At 40.2% G+C, this 27,186-nt stretch overlaps 1 protein-coding gene across 1 annotated transcript in view; it reads right to left on the bottom strand.

Moving 5' to 3' along the window:
* Positions 1-26,013, bottom strand: part of fam124a (family with sequence similarity 124 member A) — a 28,835-nt gene extending 2,822 nt beyond the window's left edge. The window contains exons 1-3 of the mRNA XM_015001442.2: positions 25,603-26,013; positions 20,304-20,335; positions 4,869-5,635 (exon numbers count right to left, since the gene is read on the bottom strand). Coding sequence (XP_014856928.2) covers positions 4,869-5,635; positions 20,304-20,335; positions 25,603-25,658 — 855 coding nt within the window. The 5' untranslated portion in view covers positions 25,659-26,013. The remainder of the gene's footprint in view (positions 1-4,868; positions 5,636-20,303; positions 20,336-25,602) is intronic.
* Between the last annotated feature and the right edge of the window lie 1,173 nt (positions 26,014-27,186).

Genomic DNA, 27,186 nt, shown 5'->3' on the forward strand with positions numbered 1-27,186 from the left:
ATTGTGATTACGTTTTAGGAGCAGGAATTTGACTGGAATAAGATTGAAATAGCAAGACAGTAATCCAGTGAGAGGCTGTGATAATGCTGAGGTTCACTGTGTTATTTTTGCACTTCAAAAGCTACTCGGTTCCCAAGAGGCTAAAAACAGATATTTACATACACTGTACAAAAAAAAAACAATATACAACTGTTTTTGTTGTCTCGATGTCTGTCAGTAGACATACAGAAGGCAACCTTTATAAAAAATATATTTTCAGACATAATCTGTGAGAAAAAATTAAGCTCTTCTGCCTTCTCCCAATACTCCCAGTGCTGACTAGAAACCACCAATCAGAGCCCAGAGCCAGGTATTTGTGTTGCCAATCACAATCTCGTGTGGCGCTGCTCATTCCTCTCCCCCTCGTCCCCTTTGCTCTCTCTCTGCTTTTCCCCAACAGCAGAACTTGTTGTGAATGCTAATGCTGGTTAGCGGCGGATAAACACTTTTCTTTTAATAATGTGTTTCTCTGCCACCAGCACATTTAGCAGCGTGTTCATGAGGATGGGTAACAGCGCTTAGACCCTCCTCCTCTGGCTCTGATTGGTTGCTTTTGGCAGACAGCAGCAGCTCAGGGAGGAGGTCGATCTTCTCACACATTATCTGTCTCAAAACAAACTGTCGCGACACGGTGACGGTTTTAACAAATATGTTAAAAAAAATCATATTCTTTATAAAAGTCACACACTGCAGCTTTCATCAGACTAAACTGTTTCTGCTTTGGTTACTTGGGGATTACTAAAATTGAAATAATGAGCGGAATTTTTTTCCCCTTTCAAATTCAAAGTTACCATGGTTACTGTAACCACACACTGATATTTTAATGCAATCATAACGCTGGACACGAAATGACTTCTTCAAGTCTGAGCGCCGTTTCATCCCCAAGTCAGTACCAGCCTTGTTTCACGACCTCTCACCAGCTTCAGCCCGTCTCTGCACCATGCCTGATGCTGACACACATCCTTCTCTCTGCCTCATGAGATCTGCTCCAGTCCCTTCTTGCTTTCTGGCCCTCCACAACGTTTCCCACAGAGATGACTTTCTGTTTTTTTCTAGCGTCCCATCGGTTGCAGTTTCACGTCTCCAACCAGGAAACGCAGGTTTCTTCCGAGCCAGACAACATTTTTCATGGCCGGTGTGCGTTTCAGTGTCATTCATCTCCATCAGGCCTGCTCAGCTTTAAAAGAAGTAGTATCTTCACTTTTTTTTTTGTGGGTTTATAGCTAAAACAGGTGCCTATTAATCAAATCCACGATTCCCTAAAGTTCACAAGAACTTCATTCTTGCTCAAAAGAGAGGAATGTTGAGGAGTAAGAACTTCCTTATGCTATAGCTTGAGCACATCTGCAGAAACATAACTCCATCAAGGTTACCAAAACAGGGAGGAGCCACATTCGAGACCACTGACCCCCCGTACGCGGGGCTCCCATACAACAAAGCGCTCCTCACGCGACTTACAGGAGGTGAAATGCGCAGGCGGGGAACCCCGAGAGCGTTCAAACCGCACGCTGGCTGTTCTCGGGTCAGCCCCTTTATGAATCAGAGCTGCAGCTGGAGAAGCCATCAGCGTCCAGACGAGCCTCGAGTGCTCGCTTTCAGAGCGCCGAGTGTTACAAAAAGTCTTGTTCGAAAACGCCTGGAAACCTGAAAGTCAATCATCGCCCACGGAGAGGCCGCCTCGGAAACATAAGAACAAATAATTCGCCACGAACGTAGAAATGTTTGCGTTTTGAAATCACAGCAGCTATGGATCCTTTTTGTGTCAGTAGAAGTTCTCGTCTCCGTTTCTGCTTCTGCTGCACGGCTCCATGCATGGGGATGATAGTTTCCCCATATTCCTGTTCAGGTGGCAGCTTTGCCATCAAGCTTTATAAACAGAGAAGTAGAAGCAATAGGCTGTCTCACAGGTATCTAATGGCAGAGCACAGAGGTGTGTGGGGCAGGTTTTAAGATGTCAACATGTTGAGGGATATCAGGAAATTATAATTTTTCTGGAATCAAAAGAAGGGCTGAGCTATGAGTTGACAAACTGAAGAGCGACTCTTAATTTCTAACATCGGCAACTATAATTGTTGAGTCCAATGGCTGTAAAGTATGTTAGTGGGTTTACAAGGAAAAACTGGAAAGCTATTTTTTTCTGAATTAAAACACAATTCTGGTCAGAACTGTATTTATACCTGTTAGTCTTTGTTGATTAACTTCTGTTATTTGTTACAGAAGTTTGGTTTTCTTGTGAATTTGCTTTAATGTTCAAAAGGTCTAATATTTCACAGATAGTTTTTATTTGTTTTAACTGTGAATGTTTTTAATCATATTTTTTATGGCATTTTAATTGTGTAACTATTTATAGACTTTAAATTTTTGGCTTTACCAACTTTGAAAACATTTAACACACTTTGCTTCCTCTATATGAGGTTTTACTATTTACTTTTCTGTTTTGTAAACATTCAGTTGAATAAAGTTTGAAATCTGCAATGGCATTTTGGTTATTTACTATTAAGAATCCTTCATTTTCATGCTCTTATTTTGAAGTGGACCGTCCACGAAGCAGTTCTCCTTCCTGTGGTGCAGGATATGATTTTTTTTTGCACCCAGAATGCACCACTCTGTAGTCCTACAGCAAACAGCTTAAAGTCTACTGATGTCCTGCATGCTTTCTGACCAGAGCCTTACTGTGGTCAATTAGGAACAGAGTTAGCAAAACTCAACAACAATAAAACTGAAACCATACGAGAGCCACAAATACCTAAAACTCAATTTTAGCTAACTTTCTTCACTTCAAACCCGTTCAGATGATTGTTTTGAGACAATTATACTGTTGGAACACCCATTAGTGTCTAAGAAAAATGACTATTGTGTTTTTCATTAACACAATTTTAAAATATCTTTAGCAGTTCAAGGCACAAAACGACAGGAAGAAAAAAAAAAAAAACACGCTTAGCAGCGAAGCCAAGAATTTAAATCTGCAGACAAAGCAGATCCGAGCCGCTGACCTGAGAGTTAATTTATGGTGGTGAGTTTATTTGCTTGCATAGCTTTCACTTCAGAGTCTATATAAATCAAACACATGAACTCGGGTCAGCCATTGTTTTTGAACTGTCACTTTAAACCCTTAACTTCCAACACTTGACGACGGTCGCACACTTTTGGCCTTCAGGGAGCCAGAAGTGACAGAGTTCAGATTAAACAGATTGAGATTATTTTCACCAGAACACTGATGGGAAGGAGCAGGTTGTGGTTCACAGAGTCGCAAAGGTTTGTATTAGAGAAATAGACTTTCTTGTTTTTGAAGAGACTTTTTAAAATGAAATTAATGCTTTGTAACTTGTTCACCTCTTTCAATTAATCCTAAGACTTTTTCTGCGTCAACAGCTGTTTCTCCTCTCAGCCTGTTCCGCCATCCTTCATATCTCCTTCTCCTTCTTCCCTCCTTATCCTCTTATTCACTTTGTCTCCTCTACTTTGAGCCATGAAGTGGTTGCATGGCCGCCTTCTTGGCTCTCCCACACAGAGTCGGAGGCTGTAAGCGCTGTCATGAAGCTGTCATTTCAGCCTAAGTGATACTTAAAGGAGGCCAAAACAAGAGCGAGTGTGTGTGTCGTTTCCCCAACAGACAACAGGTCGTCTGCACACAGCCAGCGCACCCAGGCTGGAGATGAGCAGCAGGGGGTGCTGGGTAATGAGGTCGCTGATTTGGCGATAGTAAGACCCTCAGTGTTGTAAGCTTCAGTTATCTCAGGATAAGCAGGTCTGACCTTTGTGAGCGATGTCCGACATCAGTCAAAACGTAAACGACAGCTTTGACTGTTATCTGGTAATTCAGCCTAAAACAAACTCGAGTAACAAGTCAGGACTGGATGAACGTGGAGATCGCCATGATCTGCACTGCTTAGGGTTCAGCTGCTATAGCTGAAAACAGTTTCAGCTATAGCAGCTCGGAGTTTCGTTGCTAAACGTAGCGTTGTGTGATTCCATCTGGTCAAATCACGCTCGTAAATGAACCTGCATGTGAACGCCGAAGATATATTAAAACCAATCGGTTATGATAAAATCAACACATAAATAAATAAAGCAGTGTTTGCACACAACCAAGTCTGAAACTAAATATTCCTACTGGCGTAACGTTGTGGAAGAACCTCTGACTTCAGTCCAGCTGGCACTTAAGCATCATACATATGGCCCATTGTCCTGACAGATTAGCTTGTTGTTTCTCCGTGTTGCACCAATCCCGGTAATGGACTGCATCTTAATCAGCTTGAACTTTCCAAACCACTTATCTCACACTGCCTGGACACACACCCCCCCTCTGAAACCGATACCCCTCAAACAACCACTTTGTTGTGCAAGTCTGTCTCTCCAGCAGAGAGAGAACCAAGATTTCTAGAAGAATCCGCTGTTATGCAACCAAAGCATTCATACAAAATGAATGTTTTCATATTTTGTCTGAAAGAAATTCAGTTTAATTTTGATTTGGTGTGATTTATAGAGCAACACAAAGTAGCTTTTTTCTTGTGAAGTGGATAAAAAAAAAGAAGATTTTTCTGACTTCTTCATAATATTATTTATTTAATATAATTTAGGGCCTTTATTTTATATACAAATAAAAAAGAGGATTGCCCTGAACACATCATCATGCTGTGGGGAAAGTTTTCTGAGACCTTAAGGGGAGACAGCTGCAGCTAAACAGGAGGAACTCCTCAGAGGTTACCTGTTAGGAACTGAAAAAGATCTGCAAATGCCACTGAATCACAGTCAATAAAAAAAAGCAGCTTAGCTCTAGTTTTTATATTCATTTATGTGTTTCCAGAGGAGCAAACCAGGATGCTCACCTGCAGCAGGATTTTATTCCCATCATAATCCTCCGTCTGCCAGCGGACGTCGCTGATCGGGCTGCAGGGGTGAGGCAGCAGCGGGACAAGCACTCCAACGTCTCGCACCCTCACCTCCATCACGGCCGAGTCCAGCACAGCGGGGCTCTGCCCCCGTGGGAGCCTCTTAAACGACAGCTGGATCTCCATGTCGGGGTTGCAGTACACCACGAAGAAGCAAAAGTCCTCCTTCTTCTGCGCCACACGTCGCTGGAGCAGCAGCTTGTAGAGCCGGACCATGTCGACGTAATTCTCGTGGCGACAGTAAACTGTGAACCGCACAATTTCCTTGCCGTAGTGGACCTGCCGGACGGCCCAGAGCGGCGTGCCGGGGGACAAGACGAAAAAGTCCTGACTGCACGGCGTGAGGGGCAGCATGCTGCGGCCGTTGCTGACTTTTTCCGTGTGGTGGTACCGCCACGGAGGCCTCTGCAGGGTGCGGTGCAGCGTCAGGATCTGCTCCTCGCCGCCGTACGCCTCCTGCAGGAAGAGGATGACCGCCACGGCCGGCTGAGATCCGGCGGACGGGCCGCTGTTTTGGTGCCGCTTCGGCCACGTCCGTTGGGACGTGGACGCCCGCTCGGAGACTCTGAAGAGCTGCAGCTCGGGGTGAACCCAGGCCAGCACGGCGTCGGCGGCGCGCTGCAGGAACTTGCCCTGGCCGGGGTCGGAGATGAGGTGGATGCTGACGAGGAACGGGTCTTGGAGCTCACCCATGGATAACTCACCTCCAGGAGCACACATGCAAAGAAAAAAAAAAAAAGAGACCAGAAAAATGTAGTAGGACTGAAACGATTAATCGGATCAATCGATTATTGAAATAATCGTCAACTAATTTAGATTGTATATTAATCATTAACTGGAGTGTGGAGACACTAAAATAACCATTTGCTAAAAGAGCAACGCTTTTAATAAAACTCCTCAAACAGCAGTTTTCACTTCGCCCAGTTCAAATGCAGAAAAAAACCCTCCTGTTTAGCACTTTTTACTGTCCAACTATTAATTGGTTTAATAAACACAGTTGCAGGTCGTCCCTACACTATGTTAATGTTAAGTTGAGATAAAAGGCCTGAGCTTTTCACACGTTGATGTTAAAAGTATATTTTTAGCTGCAGATGCATCCTTTGCTACATTCACTGTTATTGCATTTTAGGCATTTAAAACAGAAACTTAATTATTTGCTTAACTGCATGTTTTATAATTGTATAAAAAAAGACTTAAGTGGTTAAAAGAAAAATCAGATTTTTTTTATCCGATTAAGTCGACTATCAGAAAAATCAGTAGATTAATCAGTTGCTAAAATAATAGCCCTCATATATAATAAGAACAAGGCTGCAAGATGTAACTGGAAAACATATATATCTTTATGATTACTTGATTTTTGCTTTTTTTCTTGCCCAATCTGGAAACTTTGCACAGCTACGGTTGGTATGCCGACAGAGTATCTGGAAAGGTACAGGATACTTTCTGATAATGGAAACGGAGAATATTTTGGTATGCCAGCACAACGTTAATATCTCTCCTGTTATTCTTTTGGCTCGGGTTATTTTCCTCTTTCAAGTTTTCCATTCCCTCCGTTCCCTAACAAATCTCCTGCTCTCAGCTGTCTCTATTCCACTCAACCAAAACCAGCTCCATCTTTTTTTCCCCCTGGTTTCGTTGTTTACCTTTCTACCCCCCTGCCTCAGCCCCTCTTCTCGCTAAAACACCCATGTGGTGCGAGTCTCCTCTGCGAAGGCTCATTAGTGCCATTAGGCGTCATTACTGAGGCCAGGAGGAATGTCCAAGACCACAGCAAGAGCGACGCATTCAGGTGTAGCCTCTTCCTGAACCCCCGACCTGGAAAACCTCCGCTCGCTGACTCAGACGCTGGCAGTGTTCCCGGCTGCTCGCATTTACGCCAGTTTCTCTTCCCGCGTGTTAACATCTTATCTGTCTGTGTTTATTCCGCCTGTTTTCCAGGTTTATTCCCGCTGTCTTTATCGCGCTTCTCTGGGGACTCGTCCCATTTCACTTTGCCTGTGAGAAAGGACAAGCTCAGCCTGCGTGTCCGCGGCACAGCAGAGTGTTTGACTGTTGCCAGAGTCCCTCCATAAAGCAGCGAAGCACAAACAGGGACGGTGTCTGTCCTGTGATTTCCCCACTGGCCTTCACAAAAGAGCAGTTTCTGCTCTGACCAAAGAGGTGACATTTCCGAAAACGTTCAGATCAGGTTACTGTGGAGCGATGCAAAAAGCTCTCCATTAGAGGTCGACTGAAGCAACACGATTAGAATATTTAGGCATCGAATTGCAAAGTGTGTTTTGGTTATACTGACAGCGGGATTAGGCCAGTCAGTGAAAACATCAACATATAAGGAACGATGCAACTTTCTTTAAAGAAAACCACACTGATGGAGAGACTATCCACTCTGTCGCCTGCTTTTAGTGGGCAGCTTCAGCAAAAGATATTCATGCTGCTACAAAACCGATATAATGCATTTATTATTAGAGAAACAGTGTGCAGTGGTGACTCTGGCAGGACTGGTTTTATGAGCAAGCTTCTCCTTCTACCGTCTCAAAACCAATCGGTTTGCAGGAAATAAAAAACAGATTGTGGGGTTAAAGTAAAGCATCAAGCTGGAAGTTAAAACTCTCCATTTACCACAGGCAAACACTTCTTTTTTATTTCTTCTGGTGGTCATTTGTCCCCTTTCTAATGCTGCCCTGAGGAACTGCCCGATTTTCAATTTAAAAACTCACCATGGATGATGGTACACACACAATATATTCACAATTTTGTCACTATTTTAATGCAAAGAGCTTCAAGTAAATATGATAGTAGCACAGAACCTTACATTTTTACAGAGAGACGCTACGTCTTTGGCACGGCTATGAAATGGACGGTTTACAACTTATTGCCCCCTTTATCTTGACATATGTCCTGTCGCCTAGCAACAAGCTTGAAATCTTGCTCATCTTTTTTTGTTACTTATTTAGTTAAATTTATTAAGTTAATGAATAAATTAAATACTTTATTCAACAAAAACTGGATCAAAGACAATGCAAACCTAACAACAAAACCGGTCTAAGCTTTCCGTTTTGCTTTGTTACCATAGGAACGTTTTTCTGTTCTTGGGATAGAGTGGGGTATGAAGGATCTGTCAGATCCGTCCTAAAAATCTGGGGAAAAGGACAGTGTGGGCCACATTTGGACTCCATCAAGCAGATGTTGGTTCTGCTACCAGAAAGTTTAGCTTTATTTAAAAAGAAACGACAGGACACTCTTATTCACCTTTCACCCTACGACTGTGTTTTCAGCTCAATTCATCTCTGCTGTGAGCATGTGAAAAGTTTGGTAGCCATCTTTCTGCCAGCTGACTGACAGTGCACAGCAACAGATGGGGGACGGCTAGTCTAATTACAGATTTTAAGCCACAGAAAATGAAGACTTTAGCCGTATCTCGTTAAACCTTGGTACTCCGACTCAAACCTACACAGTTGTACTTGGAGGGTTCGGGATAGTCTCCATGCAACATCCCATCTCATCACCGTAGCAACGCGGTTTCTGTTTATCCTCATTCTCTAAGCAGCAACTGCTTTCTGAAAACTGCTGCGAACAAACACACTCATCCAGTCGGCTGAGATCTTCATCCCAGCTGCCCGACTACCGACTCATTAAAAGCCCAGCCAAAACAGTTCAGGGGCGGCATCAATCACGCTAATGCCAATAATCTGTTTAATCCAGATATTAAAGTTGTTTTTTTATTTTAAGCTATCTCTCTGTGCTTGTTTGTTTTGTGTTCACACTGTCCTAATCTCATGATCTCACTGATCCCACGGCTCCTAGTAGCCGGATCAAAGAGGAAGGTTTGGGTTTGAAGCCAGGGAAATAACAGCCTGCTGGGCCCATCTTACCTTTCCAAACATCTGTCTAACATTCAGTTTTATTCTCCTTGACATCCAGACATCCTCCAAACATTTAAGTCCTGGGATAATGAGTAAAATGCAAGCGAAGACTGAGATACAACAGAGAACAAACAGATTGTCGTCAACGTGAGATGAGAAAAAATAAACAGAACAACAGGATTTAAGGTAAGAGGGAGGAAAGAACTGGGCTTTGTGTTTTTGAGGCTTTAGTATCAATTTAGCCTGAAAAAATCTAAAGAAAGTTCCTTGAACAAAAGCATGACCTATAGACAACACTTTCTTTGTGCGGACATACAGCAATAAACATCAGTAGCATTTCACAGTTTTAGGTAAGTCTAATAAATTACAACAGAAACTAAACCTGTTTCACTCTCCACAACTTTTTCTTTTGGCAAATCAGCTAAATATGTGTAAAAAGCCTTAGAATAAATTCAGGTTTTACTGTACAACCCCTGGCAAAAAGTATGGAATCACCAGTCTTGGATGAGCACTCATTCAGACATTTCATGCTGTAAAACAAACTCAGATCAAAAACATGATACAATATTAAGGTCGTTCCAAAGTGCAACTTGTTGGCTTTCAGGAACACTCAAAGAAATGAAGAGAAAATATTGTGGAAGTCAGTGAATGATACTTTTATTGACCAAACACAGGGAAATAAATATGGAATCACTCAATTCTGAGGAAAAAAGTATGGAATCACTCAAATTGGAGGTAGAAAAAAGGACACACCCAGTCTATTTCCTTTCCCTAAATGGACACCTGCCCCAGATTAGATGTGCCCGTTAGTGTGCAGTTCAAAACACCTGCAGTCATGACACCTTGGAGGGCTGCTGGACGAAGTGGAGTGGTGAGAACCATGGCTCCAACAAGAGAAATGTCCCTTGAAACAAAAGAGAGGATTGTGAAACTTCTTGAAGAAGGTAACCCTTCACGCATGGTTGCTAAAGATGTGGGCTGTTCACAGTCAGCTGTATCCAAGATATGGACCAAATACAAACAGCATGGAATGGTTGTTAAAGCCAAGCGTACTGGTAGACCAAGAAAGACATCAAAGCGTCAAGACAAACAACTTAAGGCCATTTGTCTTGAAAACTGAAAAAGTACAACTAAACAGATGAAGCATAAATGGGAGGAAGCTGGAGTCAATGTATGTGACCGAACCGTAAGAAATCGCCTAAAGGAGGTGGGATTTCAATACAGGAAAGCTAAACGAAAACCAGCATTGACACCTAAACATAAAAGAACGAGACTCCAATGGGCTAAGGAGAGGCAATCATGGACTGTGGATGACTGGATGAAAGTTGTCTTCAGTGATGAGTCAAGAATCTGCAATGGACAAGGTGATGATGCTGGAACTTTTGTTTGGTGCCGTTCCAGTGAGATTTATGAAGAGGCCTGCCTGAAGAAAACAACCAAATTTCCACAGTCCTTGATGATATGGGGCTGCATGTCAGGCAAAGGCACTGGGGAGATGACTGTGGTTAATTCTTCTATCAATGCACAAGTTTAGATTGACATTTTGGACAGTTTTCTCATCCCTTCAATTGAACAGATGTTTGGTGATGATGAAATAATTTTCCAAGATGACAATGCATCGTGCCATAGGGCAAAAACAGTGAAGGCATTCCTTGAAGAAAGACACATTCAGTCGATGTCATGGCCTGCAAATAGTCCAGATCTCAACCCAATTGAAAACCTGTGGTGGAGATTGAAAAAAATGGTCCACAAGAAGGGTCCAACCAGCAAAGCTGATCTGGCAACTGCTATCAAAGAGAGTTGGCACCAAATTGATGCAGAATACTGTTTGTCACTCATCAAGTCCATGCCTCAAAGACTGAAAGCTGTTATAAAAGCCAAAGGTGGTGCAACTAAATACTAGTGATGTATTTTGAATGGTCTGTTGTTTATGCGTTTGTCATGATTCCATACTTTTTTCCTCAGAATTGAGTGATTCCATATTTATTTCCCTGTGTTTGGTCAATAAAAGTATCATTCACTGACTTCCACAATATTTTCTCTTCATTTCTTTGAGTGTTCCTGAAAGCCAACAAGTTGCACTTTGGAACGACCTTAATATTGTATCATGTTTTTGATCTGAGTTTGTTTTACAGCATGAAATGTCTGAATGAGTGCTCATCCAACACTGGTGATTCCATACTTTTTGCCAGGGGTTGTAAGAACACAAATCGCTCATTTCCAAAAGTCCTAGTGTGGCATAGTTTGACATCTTTCCAGTGAAATAACATTGATCATTTCTAGCTTTTTAGGACACAAAAGCCTTTCTTCATCCTATACTTTAAAAGCAAAGTGAGGCAGACGTGTTCATCTCTATAAACGGTTCTAAAAGGAAGAAAGCTTCTCCCCGAAACACGAGGAAGAGGTCAAAACAATAATTAAACTCTTTTATATAACTGGAACCCAGACAGAATTAACACAGTGGGGAGAATGGTAAGAAAACCAAGCAAAAATGGCAGATTGCTCCATGATCACTTACTTTAAGGCTGCTGTGCTCACCTCTGTCTGACGGCCCAAAAGCTGTGGATTGTGCTATGAGTTATGATTTTGGTTACCACATTTTACACAGAATAGTCAGTGAGTTCTTACTTTATGACAATCATAGAGTTCAGTTTTGGTTGAAACTGACCAGAGATGTTCGTGTTGACATTTTGAAGGCAAAACCTTTTACTGCTGCTTAACTTTTTGGCGTTCCTGTTACCAAACTTTACTGTCCCAAAGTGAAATCGACAAGTTTTACAAAAGCATAAAAACATCTGGAAATACGACACAAAATGAGTGAGATTATAGTAGTATTAGAGTAAGACGTAAAAAAAAAAAGAGTTTAGCATTTTAAAAATGGCAGGTTTAGTTTCTGATTGAGAAACTAAAAGAGATGCTGGAATATTTTTGGCTCAGCTCTGTCTTTGAAAACCTTTATAAGTGATGTTTTTCACTTTTTGCTTTTTAGATTATTAGGTTGTTGTTTTAGAAGAAAATTGACATTTACTAAAAAAAAATGGGGCTGGGGTTAGCACATAAAAGCACGTTTTATACAGCTAAATCCCAATAAAATGGGTTTCTAAATCTATGGAGCTAAATTGGGGCCATAAAATTTGCTCAAAAAATTACATTTTGTTTTGAAACTGGAAAAAAACATTAAATCTGAAAAGCAGTTTTTAACTTTTTTTTCAGTTTCAAAATTGTTAAGTTCTTTTTTTTTGGGGGGGAGAGGGGGTCAGTTTCAATTATGTTATAATTTGTTCTTCAGTTTGAATCTTTTGGTGTTTCAAAAAAAAAAATTCTGTTTCATATATTTTCATTTTGAATGTGTTTATTTTTTGAAATTTCAAAAAACTTTTTGAGCAAACTTTATGGCCCCAATGTAGCCCCATATGCAGCTTACATATTGAATGTAATAAATAAATAAATAAATATTTGACTGATTACAGGAACACCATTTGTATTCAGAGGAGACGAACATGGTGCCATGTGTTTCTATTTATGGTGCACCAAACCAAAACTATTCAGCACATTAAGCTAATAGTTTTTTCTTGCTATGCGATTTAATGGGGTTCAGGGTAGAGGAGACTAAATTAGTGATTAAGTCAGCCTTTGCAAGGGGGGATTCGGGGTAGTGTGTGCACAAAGCCCTGGAGAAGTGTGTCTCTAAGCTCTTAATCCACCTTGGAGCTGAAGCTGATGTTCTGCTCTGACGGCGCGCGGCGCACCATCATGCATGGGCACGTCATCAACAAGCAGACTGAAGACCGACCTGTCTTCTGTAATTCCCAGAGACTTTTACTCTGGCTTCATGTTCTGGTGTTAACCGGGACCACATGCTCCCAGGCAAACCCGCAGATGACGACGTGAGATAACACAACAATCCCTCCAGTGGCCCCTCCACATATGAGAGTGATTAGAAGTGAAAACTCGGCTTCGCCTCACAACGCGTCTCCGTCTGCACGCGCGCGCGCCTGCGAACGCGCGGGAGTCCAACAGTCACAGCTTTAGCTCGTTTGGCTCTCGGTCAAAGAGAGAGGAGGAGGAAATTCAAGATGGGGGCTTCTTTATTCTTCTGGTGAAGATGACAACAACAAAAAGAAAAAAACGACAGAAACTTTATTTTCATTTCATTTTGGTTGACTTGTTCCAAAAAAGATAAACATGTGGAGGCTGTAATATAGCTAAGATAGACAGATAGATTTCTTTCTTTCCAGTTCACATTGAATAAAAACAACAACTTTTCAAACAATCCCAGCTTGTGTTATAATGATTAACAGACATTAAAGCCACAAATACTTTACCATACTTTCAGCTCCTTCTCATGACGAAGTCCATATTACAACTTTGACAACAACATCTCCAAACAGCAACACTTCTAAAGCAGTTTTATGAGTGATTAAAAAAAATGAATTCAACTACATAAAACTTTTGACCCATGCGTATGTTTTTAACAGACTTGAGTGAATGCAACACTGCAGAACGACGTTTTAATCGATCCGACGTCATTATTGGAATGAACATCAGCGACTGATCCAGAGTTCCTTTTTCCTGCATTGCTGTGGGTCACGCTGCACAATAAAGTCTACATAATGATCTGCTTCACATCTACAGTAAAACCCCAGACATGGATATGACGGGAAGTAAAATTAAACGTTTTCAGACTCGAACCCAGAGTCCTGAATCTGTGGAGGGAGTGAGGGATGAGAGCGATGGCAAAAGATCTTCCGACCTCAAAGACTAAAAAAAATAAAATAAAATAATAATAAAAAAATAAAAAAATCAACAAAATACCAGAGGAAACACTGGAGCTGAGTGACTGACAGCATCTGCATGGTTTATCCACATCGGACTATACAACGCTGTGAGACTAGAAGCAGCAATGCAAGTTTACGTAAAAAAGTTCTGGATCGTAAAACATTGGATTCAGCAGATATTTAAAATCGAAAATCTATGTATGTGTGTGTGTGTGTGTGTGTGTGTGTGTGTGTGTGTGTGTGTGTGTGGATGGACGGATGGATGGACTGATGGATGGATGGATGGATGGATGGATGGATGGACTGATGGATGGATGGATGGATGGATGGATGGATGGATGGATACCCCAAAAACTTTGCTGGAGCCGTTCCATTGCAGAATGTAATTTTTTTCTAATAAACCCATCTATTTTCCATTTTACTGTGCAATATTTACACTGTTCAACAACACTACCTCTGTGCAATATTTATATATATATTATATTTATTCATATTCTGTATTTTTAAATTTGGTAAATTTTTGTATATAAAGATTTTATGTGCACTTCTTTTTCATGTACATGTCTGCACTGGAAAAAGGGCTTTTAATTTCATTGTACACTTGTATAATGATAATAAAATGCATTCTATTCTATTTTGTCCTTCTTTGCCTCGGGCCTCAGATGGTCATTGTATCGGGACATGAATGCAGCTGCAGAACGCGTTATGTACATATTTCTCAACGTTTTGAGAAAGCAAGCGATGCTACAGTTGTCGCATCTTTTATTTATTTAATCAATTAGCCGCTATTCATTTTAGACGGTTAAGAGCTACTTCTCAATGCCACGGCATCTTATTGTGATTATTTCCTGTTGTTTTAGTCTATTATGTCTGCTGTTGTACTCTGATTGCTAAAGAAAAACTTTCGCAGCACCATAGTACTGGACCTCTAAACAGTTCCACATGAGCCACAAACCCCCCCGAAATTATTTCACAATATTTACTTGCTTATTTGTTTTTTTCCTACTCGTTGCGGCACTTTGTAAAAATCCCCCCCGCTGTTTCCTAAGATGTCGTTTCCAATTAGACGCCTCACATGCAATGAAATGGAAGTTACTGTTCTTGCTCTGCATCTCGCTCTTCACATAGGGAAAACTGCGCGTCTGCATCGATGCATATAATTAAATGAATCTGCATTGGCTGACACGAGAGAACCAACGCGGGTTTGTTTACTCGCTGGTCTGGAAGACAAACCAGAACACTAGTTGGCACTTTAGCTTGATGAGATTATTCACTAGCGACATAAGCGCGGTCTAATAACGGAGGAAAATCCAGACTTCTTTTCCCACAGAGCAACGCACAAAGAGTTCTGTATGTCTGTGCTGCCAAGCCTGACGTTTCACAGAAGATAAAAGTCAGGCTGAAATGCAGAGCCGCTGCTCATGGCCTAAAAATGCTGCTGGTTTCAGACGAAGGAGGAAGCATTTAGATTATTACCGGTTACTGCAGACTGTGAGCAAAGATTAGGAGACGAGACTTAGCACCAACGCCAAAAGTCATGAGTGCCAGGAAATCTGAGTTGGGGCGTTTGGCTTGATAGGGCAACAACGGTCTCACAAACACGAGAAATAAAAAAATAAAAACATAACAACATGAAGGTCATTTTTACTGCAGCTGATTTGATTTTAGTTAAATTAGTACAGATGCAGAGACAGATTGCTGAACAGTGACATTTGTAGAAGCCATAAACACAAGACTGACAAGACAGGAAACAGAATAAGTTCCCTAAATCTGAAGGAGATTGTTGTCTTAATACAGAAACCACAGGTCTGTTTCAGAGCGCGTATTCCTGGAAAACGCTCTACAAAGGTTTTCAATGGATGTGTCTTCTTTTTAAATGTGTTTAGTAAAGAGAGGCTACAAAAAACACTAGTTACTTTTTAAAAAATAACTATTATAGACAAGCAAAGAATGGCGGTCTTTGCAGCAGCTGACTGCTGCCTCTACCAGAGCAGACAGCCCAGCTACTGCTTTGAGCTAATATATTGATAGAGTCCCACTGTGGCTATATGAAGAGCAGAAAGCAAAAAATATATATTTTTGTTCCATTATTCTCTTTTTATTTCCTCTAAAGTTGATATATTTACACCTTTAAGTCTGAACGCTAAAAACCAAGGTTAAATCCTTAGTTTGTGCACACAAAGCTAATAAAGCTAATTCTGATTTTATTAAGCTGCTAAAGAAATGTTAGTAGCTTCTTCTACATTTATGTAACTCAAAACAACAATAAATGTTACAGACAACAGTAAGAACTGTAAAAATCAAAAGGTAAATCACTTTAGCAGCAGTAGGAATAATCGTCGTTTTGTTTTGAATAAAAACCACTAGATCGTCTTATCTCAATACTTTAAAAACCCTTATGCGTTTACTCCATGATATCTCATTATAAAAGTCTCATATCGCCTCATGTCTTTCGTATAATTTCATTTATGTTTGGAATTTCTCGACTCTGTCCAAAATTACAAAAGTGCACATTGCTTAGGTTTTAGCCGACCACAGATGGTTTACTTCATATCCAAATCCACATTGGGAATATTTTAAACTTAATCTTGTCCATCAAGCCGTTTACCATCTTCAAAATTAAAAGGCCCGAAATAATGAAAACAAAACAGAGAAAAACTTCAGAAACATGGAAATAGCTGCGCTAATTTACTATATTACTACTAGTTTGCTGACTGAGTCAAAATAAAAGACTCAGAGTTATGAAAAATGGGCCCACGTTGCCTGACAGCACCGTTCGACTTCACTGTGCACAAGAATTAATGCACGATCACATCGAGACAGTTAGAGGGAAAAGTGGCTTCAATTAGCAAACAGCTGACTGCAGCGTTTCGAGCTGTGACCCCAGACTCACGGTTCAGATCGCTTTTTGGCACACGAATAATTTGGTAGCACTTTATGTGAGCTGTCTAACAGCAGAATCTGGATCCGATCAGCTTAGCTAAACAGAAAGTACGTCCAGTTTTTTTGTGCGAGTGTCTGTGTTTTTGTGCGAGAGAGCTGAAGCTTCATTCACCCTGACGGCTCTCGAAGCAGCTTTGAATGACATCACTGCAACGCTTCTGCCGTCCAGAAGGAAACCCGGCGCTGTCTTTCAGACGGTGAGGATGAGACGTACCATGTGGCAAATAAGCAAACAAATGGGCCAGTCAATGATAATAAAATGTGATAATAACGATGAAAAAACAACACGGCTTTGCCAAATGGTTAGGAAACCCGAATAAATCAAAGCACATGTGATCTATGAGGTACAAGACTTGGAAATGAAACAAAGGCTGTAGTCTGATACTCGGCACGGAGCCGTTTAGGTGCAACGGTTTTGAAGTTTTCACATATTTGGCATCCAAACGCACAGTACACACACACACACACAAAAAATGTCTTGCTTGAATGCAGTAAAGCATGTTCAGAATGCAGGATGCAAAAACAAATTTCCTCGGACACGCCTTAAATATGCGTCTTGGCTCCGTGAGTAAAACATCTGCTGGTGACGGTGAGATCCCTGAAAATCCGAGCCTCCTCCGCGTCAACCCGCAAACCGCTATCTATCAATCTTTTCCGAGCCTCTGTGTTGCAAGAAAAGCCCTCAATAAGCCGAATCTCTTCTCCTATTTTTTGTCACTTTGAAGATTTTCCTTCTGTTCCTCGTTTGCCTCTAATAAACACACTCATTCGCTCATTCTTTCGTTGTCCTTTTTGCTTTAGCGTTACCAGCAAAGCTGGCCGACTTCAACGCATCTCAAGTTATCTCTTCGTCTTTCGTCCAACTTTCTGTCTCCTGGATCTCAGCCGTTCTTCGGACTTCCACGTATAAATTTACATCCACCATATATTGGTTGCTGTAGCTGAGACAAATCATGCAGCACGTGTCCTCTTCTGTCTGTTTTTCCGTCTCTGTGAGTTCATACAGTCACAGTTCTTTCCTTTGGTCCAAAAACACTCTGCAGCCAGCCTCATAATTCTTATATATGTGGATAGGCACATGAGGGAAACTAACAGAGACGACGGGGTCATAGGTCACTCAGACTCAGCTCAGACACACCGCCTATGACTAGCAAACTCTCTCCTATACATAATCTCCTTCATAGTGTTTAACATAGATGGGGTCTTTTTAAAGGAGATAATATCAGGCATGTGCTTTTTAAACACCGGCTTTGGTTTTGCATTTAATCATGAGCTTTGGGACGTTTGTCAGTTTCTCTGATTTTACTTTTTGTAGGTATATGTTTGAGTAAAATGAACATTACTCTCTTATCCTATGAACTACTGACAACATGCCTTCGAACTTAAAAAGCAAAAATGTTGTATTTACAGAAAATGAGAAACGGTCAAAAGAACAAAAAAGACGCAATGAAGACCTCAAATAATGCAAAAAAAACCCAACAATAAAATAAAACAAGTCAATATTCATTTAGAAAGAACAAAACTAATGTTGTAACTCAGGAAGAGTTCAGAAATATATTTGCACTCTTCCTTGAAGAATTTACATTTTGCTACGTAACAGTCAGAAACTGCAACATATTTTATCAAGATTTTTTTGTAAAATTAGTGTATATTGTGAACTGAAAGAAAAAAATGATACATGGTTTAAATTTTTTTTCATAAATAATTAAAAACACTCTTATTTAGCCGCCCTGGAATCACAGATGGAAGTCTTTCCTAGTATAACTACAGGCTTGTAAACATCTAGCTGTTCTCTGACAACAAACTTTGGCGCAGCAGCTGGGTTTAAACTGAGGTGGAGTCTATTTACCAATTCTGAAGGAAACTCGCTGCACTGGAGTTTATTTAGAGGTAGGAGAGTAAAGACGGATAAATAAAAATGCATTCCAAGCTTTTCTGTTTATTATTTGCAAAAAGGTTTGAGACTCATTATGCTCCGTCCTCCTTCAGCTGTGCAACTTTTGTGTGCATCACTTAAAAACTACTAGTTTGGTTCCTGTTTTAACATGAAAGAATTCGAAAAAGTCCAAGAGTAAGCGCTTTTCGCAAGGAACTGTGCAGGGTGTGTGTGGACTGTGTCCTATGGGGCATTTTGCTTCTGTGCTGACCTCCAGTTATGACAATAGTGAGCAGAAGTTCATCTGATACAACAGTGACAAAGGAAACATGAGAGGAAAAGCAAACCAGACAGCCGCTGATGAATTATTCTCTCTCTCTCTATGTGTGTGTGTGTTTCTTCTTCTTCCTGACTTGTGGGTGTGGTGCAGCTTGGGACGAGGCCGCGTCCTGAAGACCAGATTAATGGGCTAATATTAGATTTAATCCCTTCATTGTGAAAGGCCTACTGACCGAAGGCAGGTCGTGACCTCTGCAAACCAAGATCTTTAAATTAGCACTGCGGTTAATCACAGCTGAAGGTCCACCTGTTGTATCTCTGTGTTGATTTGTCGCATAAGATCGGGAAACATGCAGATGCAAACGCGGAAGTAGAAAAAATGTGTCAGGTTATTAAACAAAATGCACGTGAGGCATCTAGGTGGCTACATTATTATCTAGATTATTTTAATTTTTACTATAGTAAAATCATTATAAGGAGGAGGAAATGTACAAATAAAGTGCATTAGCTTCCAAATGTACAGGTGTACAAGCTGTAAAGGTATCAGTCAGGAGAAGACTGTAAAAATATCCACCTCATTATACAGATGTCGCTGCACAGTCATCAAGAACTGGAAAATATGTGGGGAAACAATGACATCACAAACAGTAATTTTTTTCAAAGTCTGTGGAAAAAGCAAGAAATTAGCTGGTAGGGAAAACTGCAAAGTCGGGATGAAGCCAAAAAATAAAGAAAATTCAAATTAGATACCGATAAGAAAAATGCTCGATACCATTTTCAACAAGGTGGCGACAGATTTTGAAGGATTTGGTTTCTTTTTAGTTAAGAACAAAAAGTATGGCTAATTACAATATGACATTATTATAACCTCATTATTGGAGCAAAACCAATAAGGAGGAGATAATTCAGCCCTCACTTATAAAAGATATATTTCTAAAAAATTGTCACTTCCCTGTTTCCTTCAGGGTTTGTTGAAAAGGTGGATGAAGTTATAAGCAGTTATAAATTAAAATCAGTATTAAACCAAAAGGCAGGTGGAGACGTTTCATGTCATTTAAGCTTGAAGAAATGTGAAAATTTGGACTCAAGGACCAAAAAAAAAAAAAAAAAGGTATTTTGGATTTGGAGAGTTTATGAGGTAGAATGTGAAATAGATCAACATCAGTTCAATTTGACTCACCGTATTGAAGTGAATCGATAAGCGCTTCGGTAAAAAATGTTCATGGATGAACAACCAGGTTAATGCAATGTTTTTTTTTAATTTTTCACATAAATTTTGCTTTATTTACCAACATATCCTTTACAATTTACACATATATCCTTCTTTTTCATTTTTGTTTTTGCTCCAATTCCGTTGTGCAACACAAAATATGGTAAACTGCATGCTGGTGCAATGAAAGCAACGGTGGAAAACAAGCTGTTGGGGTTTTTTCCTACACAAAAACCCTTCCCTAAAAACGTGCGGCTGGTTTCAGAGACCACTAAGCGCAAACAAAGCCCACCCCCCGACCAGCCTTCTCCCCTCTGAGAAGATTTATTTTGTCAGGATGCATTAAAGAGATAAAGTCCTGCCACCTGAGCTGTGAGTGTGAACGCGTCAGCGTTTGCTCTGCTTCGTGTCGAGGTTACTTACTGCTCGTCGAGGACAGAGGACTGTAATCAGATCTGCAGAGAAAAAGACAAAGGAGAAAAAAAAAACAAATGAATGCAGAGACGGGATGTGGACACATCGGGAGCGACGAGGAAGACAAGAAACAGAGAGAAGAGACAGAAGTTTATATTACAGTATAAAGTGCACTCTACATGCGGACGACCTGCTGCTATTTCAAATACCGACTTTTGGTTAAAGCGTAGAAGACGTCCAGCTGGACAGGTCACAAAAATGCACAGACATCGTAGTGTGGTTAGGATAAAACACTGGGACGTTTACTCAGATATCATCCCCACCACACTCACAGAGTGTTACTGCATAATTTAGGTGAAAGCATATTTCTATAGCATTCCGACACAGGTCAAAAAGGTCGGTGTTCACTTGTCTATCTGTACAATACATTAGAGAACTCATTTTTACCTTCTAAAGTGACAATTTCTATAAAAAAATAAACTAATTTCTGCTTTTATGTATAGAACCTCACCAGTTTTACTACTAGTGATGTTTCTGTACGGCAGATCTGACGAACTGAGGTACCGTTTTGTTGCAATCCGATCAAATTGTTTACACTGTATATAAGCAACTAAGCTGAAACACATTTTAATGAGAGGGATCTAACATATTTGGGATTCCTGGCAGTAAAACAGCAACATGAGACATTATTCAGCTGGAAGCATTTGGACATGACTGCAGATCCAACGAGAATCCGGAAAACGGATTCGACTGGTATAGAAAAAGTTGACCAGATGTGTTTTGGGTTTTTTTTGTCATTTTTCTTTTGCTACCCTAAAAAATAAATTGTTAAAAAAAATTACAGAAATAATGTTGCAGTTGATATCAGTTCTAATAAAAATGTGTTAATGACCCAAAGACGTGAAAAGACCAAATAGTCATTTTCATTTCCACTGCAAGATCATTTCTAAATTATCTCTTCTGAAGTGATTAAAGAAAATTACAAAGTTAAAGTTTTATCACTTTAAGCATCATTTGTTATCAGACGAGTCATTTTGTGGTTTATATAGATGTCATTATAGATTGGATCAAATCAATTCTTTGTATGTTATTAATGTGTGTTCAGGTTCTTCTTGCTTTTCTAAAGTTTCTTCCATTTTGTTAATATTCAACAAAATTTTTTGACAGTTTTTGCTATTAATTCTAATATTTATGCCATTGTTTTGTTCTGTTAACTTCAGTTTATTTAGCAATTTTCTACCAAAAAAAATTCAATTTACAGATTTCACCCTGCTGTTTCGTAGAAAATGCAAATATTTCCTAGTTGTGCATTTAATTTATTGCGAAGTTCCAGCATATGAAAGACAACAAATAACCTCAGCTCTCAGTGCAGCACGTTAAATTATTTGCTAAGCAAAGATAATCATCTCCTGGAAGTAGCAATATATGGTGATGTTCATTTTAACCTATGCTTACCAATGAATAAACAAATCAAGGAAATGTTTAATAAACATAAAATGATGGAGCTGAGAATATGAGCTGTTCTCCTGCAATGCCTTGTAAAAATGCGTAACCTTTGAACTTCTTCCATTTTGTTACCACCATAAACGTTTTGCTGTTTCTTTGGGCTTTTTTGTGATGCATCAACACAACGTAGTTCACAATTGCAAAAATGAAAAGGAAATTATACATGGTCTACATTTTTGCAATCTTAAAAGTGTGGCATGCCTTCGTACTCCTTTCGCCAATACTTTGCAGAACCACCACTATTGTTTCTTAGCCTCTTCTCTGATTACAGCTCTCTCTACGCTGCCTGCCACACGTGATGGATTGAATAGTTTAACACTAAACATCACTGACCGTCCTGCATGCCACGATGTTCAGATTTTGATTTGTGAACAAATTAGAGAAACATTTTAATCGCGTTATTCCCGGCATCAGCCTATCACAGCGAATCCCGACACACCACGCTGAATCTTGAAACGTGGGAGAATCTGAAAATGTTCTCGAGGTACGAATACTACGGCTGTAAGGTAATGAAACATGCTGCTGAATTTGACTGCGGCAGCTAACCGATACTCTCCATTATGTAATTACAGGAACCATCTGCGAAACCTCAGCTCACACATGGACTTTCCAAGCTGAGGATATTAGTCCCACAGGGTTTCGCTGACAGCCAGAGAACACTGTCCCTCCAACGTGCACCTTCCTGCGTCTTCATCGCTAAACTAATATGGGCTCTGGAGCAGCAGGAAACAGAGGAGAGGGTCTGTTTCCTGCAGCAGGAGGTTTTCAGTCTGCCTAATGAGAATTAGCACTGGATGAGAGTGATGTGGGATGAGGAGGTGAAGCAAGAGAGAGAGAGAGAGAGAAAGAAATGGAGGGGTACTATGAAGGGAAACTGTCAAGAAAGAGGGGGAAAATGAAGGAAATAAAGAAAAGTTTGCTTCGTAAAAGTAAAAAAGAAAAAGGAAAATATTGAATGGAAATAAAAAAAATATTCTTTTTCAGCTTCACGGCTCTGGAGAGTAGCGTGGTGGCGTGTGCAGTTGACGGTTCCTCGGGGCGCGAGGGCTTGGCAGCGGCGGCTCCGGCTGACGTCCCGCCTGACGCTCCGAGACTGGAAGCGGCGTTTCGCTTCATCTCCATCCAAAGACAATAAACAGAAAGTGGAAGTGCAGACAGGCAGAAGCCTGGGCGAGCAGGCGAGGCCCGAGAGCAGAGTGACCCAACGTGAGTCAGAATGACCTCTGAAGAGCTGCACAGACTGAGCCGTCTGCTGGCTGATAAGAGTAGAAAAGCAGAGAGACAGAGATCGGAAGGAGGAAGGCAAAGCTGAACTCGCTTTCATTTCACTGCAAACTGGATTAAAACCAGCGAGCTGTGAAACAAAAACGTAGTATGACCTCAAGGACATGTGCGACTGGAGTGGAGGTGACGGGTGTCTGCAGGTCAGAAGGAGGAGGAGGAGGAGGAGGAGGAGGAGGAGGAGGAGGCGGCAGCTCTGTGGTTATCAGCCGCTCTTCCTTTCTTTCACATCAGCACTTTCCATTTATGTGGCTCCGTGCTGATCGTCATAAATCAGATCTCTGAGCGATTCTCGTTCAACGCTAAAAATACGGCACCGTCCCAAATGCGTCTGTTTGGTCACTTTTATTCCAAAAACCATTCAAAACCAAATTCAGTTGAGTCATTAATGTTGTCATTATGTTTGTATTTCTGTCAGTTTTTTATTTGCCTTTTTCCTGTCGACTGCAGACCAAGGTGTCACATGGGGATGATGAGGTTCATCTAGATCTTAATGTTCTTCTTGTCCCAGTTGCTGGGTAGACAACAGGGATCTGTGAACAAAGCACTTTTTTTTATCTGTTTACTTATTGGAAGCCTTATCGTTACTGCAACATTCATCAGTGTTATCTCAACCTGGGCCTGTCGCAAAAAATCAATTGATCGAATAATAAAAATAAAACGAGCTCAATAATTCCCATTTGTACGGTTTTTACTGTTTTTCTCTTTTCTCTCTTTCTGCCAGACAAAAGTCTTCAGTCTGGTGTTTTGGTCTCAACCGGTGCTTTTTCTTTTGAAGGACAATTTTGTGTACAGGGCCTTCATAGTTAATTTTGTTTGTTGTTATTTATTTTGGATATTTAAAATGTCTTCCAGTTCCAGTGTTAAATGTCCATTAGAATCTAAAGTTTATTGATCTTTGACAAGGTTTTCTGTTGCAATCATATCAGTTGACGATGGCCTCAAAACAGCAATGTTATTGTTTATCGCAATAACTTCTGGGATGATTTATCATCCAGCAAAAATGTATTATTGTGACAGGCTTACAACACACGCCATGTTTTCTCCTAGCATTTAGTTTTCAAATTATGCATCATTGATGCAGTGAAGCAGCCTGACTGACAGTAATAAAGTTTTATTCTTAGAGCAATATTTGCTTTTGCTGTACGCATCGTAAAGATTCACAACACATAAAGACACAAGTTACAAATCAACAAGTTTCGTGACAGAATGATGAAGTTTGGAGCATTTTAAATGGCACAAGTTTTCACCCTCTGACCCACTAATGGCTCCCGACCCAGACTATGGCTAATTGAAGTATTCAAACACAGTTTAAAAGCCAATTAAAGGAGGACATAATGACACAAACAGGCTCAACAACGATGGCACCACCTTTATCTGAACTCTTTACATCTCTTGCAACATTTATGACCAAACTATTGGCTGTAGTTTATGGTTCTAACACCACTTTTGATTTACACTTTAATTATAACAACAACAAAAAAGTGAATCCTCTGACATTAAGTAAGTGGTGTATGTGGAAACAACATCTTTTAAATAATTGCTTGATATGTATTATCTGTTTTCTTTTACTGTTTGAACTATTTTTCCACTGTTGGTTAAAAAATAATTCAAATTACAATTATTTTTGCAATGTTTAGCAGGGCAGTCACACTACTGAATGTAGCTGCTGTATGGATGCAGCCTGTTTGATAACAGGGAGAGTTTATTTTTAGAGTCGAGTTTGTTTTTGAAAAAGTTCAGACTGTCTGCAGTGATGAATTTCCAGCTGAGAAAATAGATTTTTGTTTCTAATCATCGGTTTCTTGGGCAATAAGTGCAACACAACACTGTGATAAAACATTAAATGCACATCACCCAACCTTAATGTTGATCTCCGTTTTATGTATTTATTCTCGTAGTGGCCTAATAGTCAAAATAAGTATTTGGGGAGTGAAAAAAAAAAATACAGGAAAGCAAAATATGCAGCATCTCTGTTCAAAATATCCAAAGAGATCAATCTGTTTTCTAAACAACGGTTCAATAAACAAATAAAAACTAGCGCTACGACTACTGCTAAATTTACTGCTATGTCACCACGTTCCAAAAGGTAAATAACACTAATTTACGTCTACTGTAAAACACATCAACACCAACAGCGACGTACCGCAGGAGAAACCGAAGCACGTCTCTGTTTAACAGCTGAAATACAGTGAACAACAATAACTCTGAATACTTCATCAATTCATAAAGTATTTGTCTTTAATAAGTTACCTAAACATGTTCTTTATCGAAACCACATCGGGGGTTTTTTAAGAAAATGTTGCGTGTTTACTGTATTTACCTCAGTTGCCTAATAAATAATAAAGAAAATGATCTTTTCCAGGCTTTTGGTAGCGCCACCGTGTTGCTCGTTTTAAACTCGCCCGGCTTTTACAGTCGTAAAAGTATGCGCTATTCAAGTCACGAATATAAATACTCGGCAATTTCGCTGTTTCTAATTAAGAAGGAGAAGCCATAGAAACACTTCAGCTCCACTTACCCCCCGGTCTCTGCTCCTGAATCCACGCAGTCATCTTCTGTGAAAGTTTTCTCCATCTCAGACTATCGCCTGTGGTCCAGATAACGGCATTGTTTCAAAGTCCCAGCGTCGACCAACAAGGTAAAGTTGCTCAAAAAGAGCAACGCGGTTGTTACCGTCAGGCAGCGTCTGAACGCAGCGGGCGCTGAGTCCGCAAATGAGCGGAGGAGTTTCACTAGATGGAGCAACAGGCGGTTGATGCCGTGATGTGTTCAATGGCTGTTGGAAATATGACAAATATACTACTAATTGTCTTTTGGAGACAGCCTGCTTTCGAGCTACATTTTTGCGATGTGTTATGGGCTGCACGGTAATTTTACGAAACAGAAAAGTTACCTGCAGGCTGCACAGTGGCGCAGTTGGTAGAGCAGCAAGACCTTCTTGCAGCAAGAAGGTTCTGGGTTCGATTCCCGGCCCCGGTCTTTCTGCGTGGAGTTTGCATGTTCTCCCTCCGGTTTCCTCCCACAGTCCAAAAACATGAGTCAGGTTAATTGGCCTCTCCAAATTGCCCCTAGGTGTGAGTGTGTGTATGCATGGTTGTGTGTCTCTGTGTTGCCCTGCGACAGACTGGTGACCTGTCCAGGGTGACCCCGCCTCTCGCCCGGAACGTTAGCTGGAGAGGCACCAGCACCTCTCCCGACCCCACTAAGGGACAAGGGTGTAAAGAAAATGGATGGAAAAGTTACCTAGTGAATTTGGTGAAACTATCTGTATGATAATGTACAAATTTTGGAATAGAAATCGTGTAACTTAAACACCTAAAAGACAATTACAATTGTAATGACATTAAGTACGTGGTGTATGTGGAAACATACACCACGTACCAAAGCTAAATTTGAACTATTTATATCAAGATTATTTTGATTTATATTTTGTTTTACTTTTTTTCTTAAGATACACTTTTGTATTTTATTTTATTATTTTTAATCCACTGAACTGAATGTTGATTCATCACAACATCGTTATAATAAGGAACATTTAATTTCATGATCGGCAGTGATAAAAAATCTGTTTAGCTCTTGGTGACTCTTTTTTTTTTTTTTTTAGCGGTACTTGAAGGCAGCGTGTGTAATTGTTCTGCTGTGGCTCCATCAACAGAGGGAATGAGGTAATGCAACATGTTTTTCCATGACACCAAACCCAAGCAGGTAAAAGAGGAGTAATCTAATTTCTGGGGTTCAAAAATAGTATATTAAACTACTTCCGAAAATTGACAAATCTTTCCAACAGGATGTGTTTGCTAAGGTTTAAAAAAAGAGAGGCAGAAGGCTGGTGATTACACTAAAATTCAGTAAATGTGTAAACTGTCCTACAAAAATTATAGTTTGTGTAAAATCTATTTGACATTTCAGTACATCAGAGCATTTACAATAAATCTCGTTACACTTCACATATAACACCGAATTTATGTATAAAACTGATCCAATTCCATACATGAAATCTGATCATCATCATTAGTAATAGTAATAGTTTATTTTAACACTTAAACTCGGTTTCATTGTTAAAGAAAATGTACCTTCATTGAGTTAACTAGTCCAACCTCAA

Source organism: Poecilia mexicana, unplaced genomic scaffold, assembly GCF_051168715.1.
Source record: "Poecilia mexicana isolate PSO_F unplaced genomic scaffold, ASM5116871v1 scaffold_2, whole genome shotgun sequence".
Lineage (NCBI taxonomy): Eukaryota > Metazoa > Chordata > Actinopteri > Cyprinodontiformes > Poeciliidae > Poecilia > Poecilia mexicana.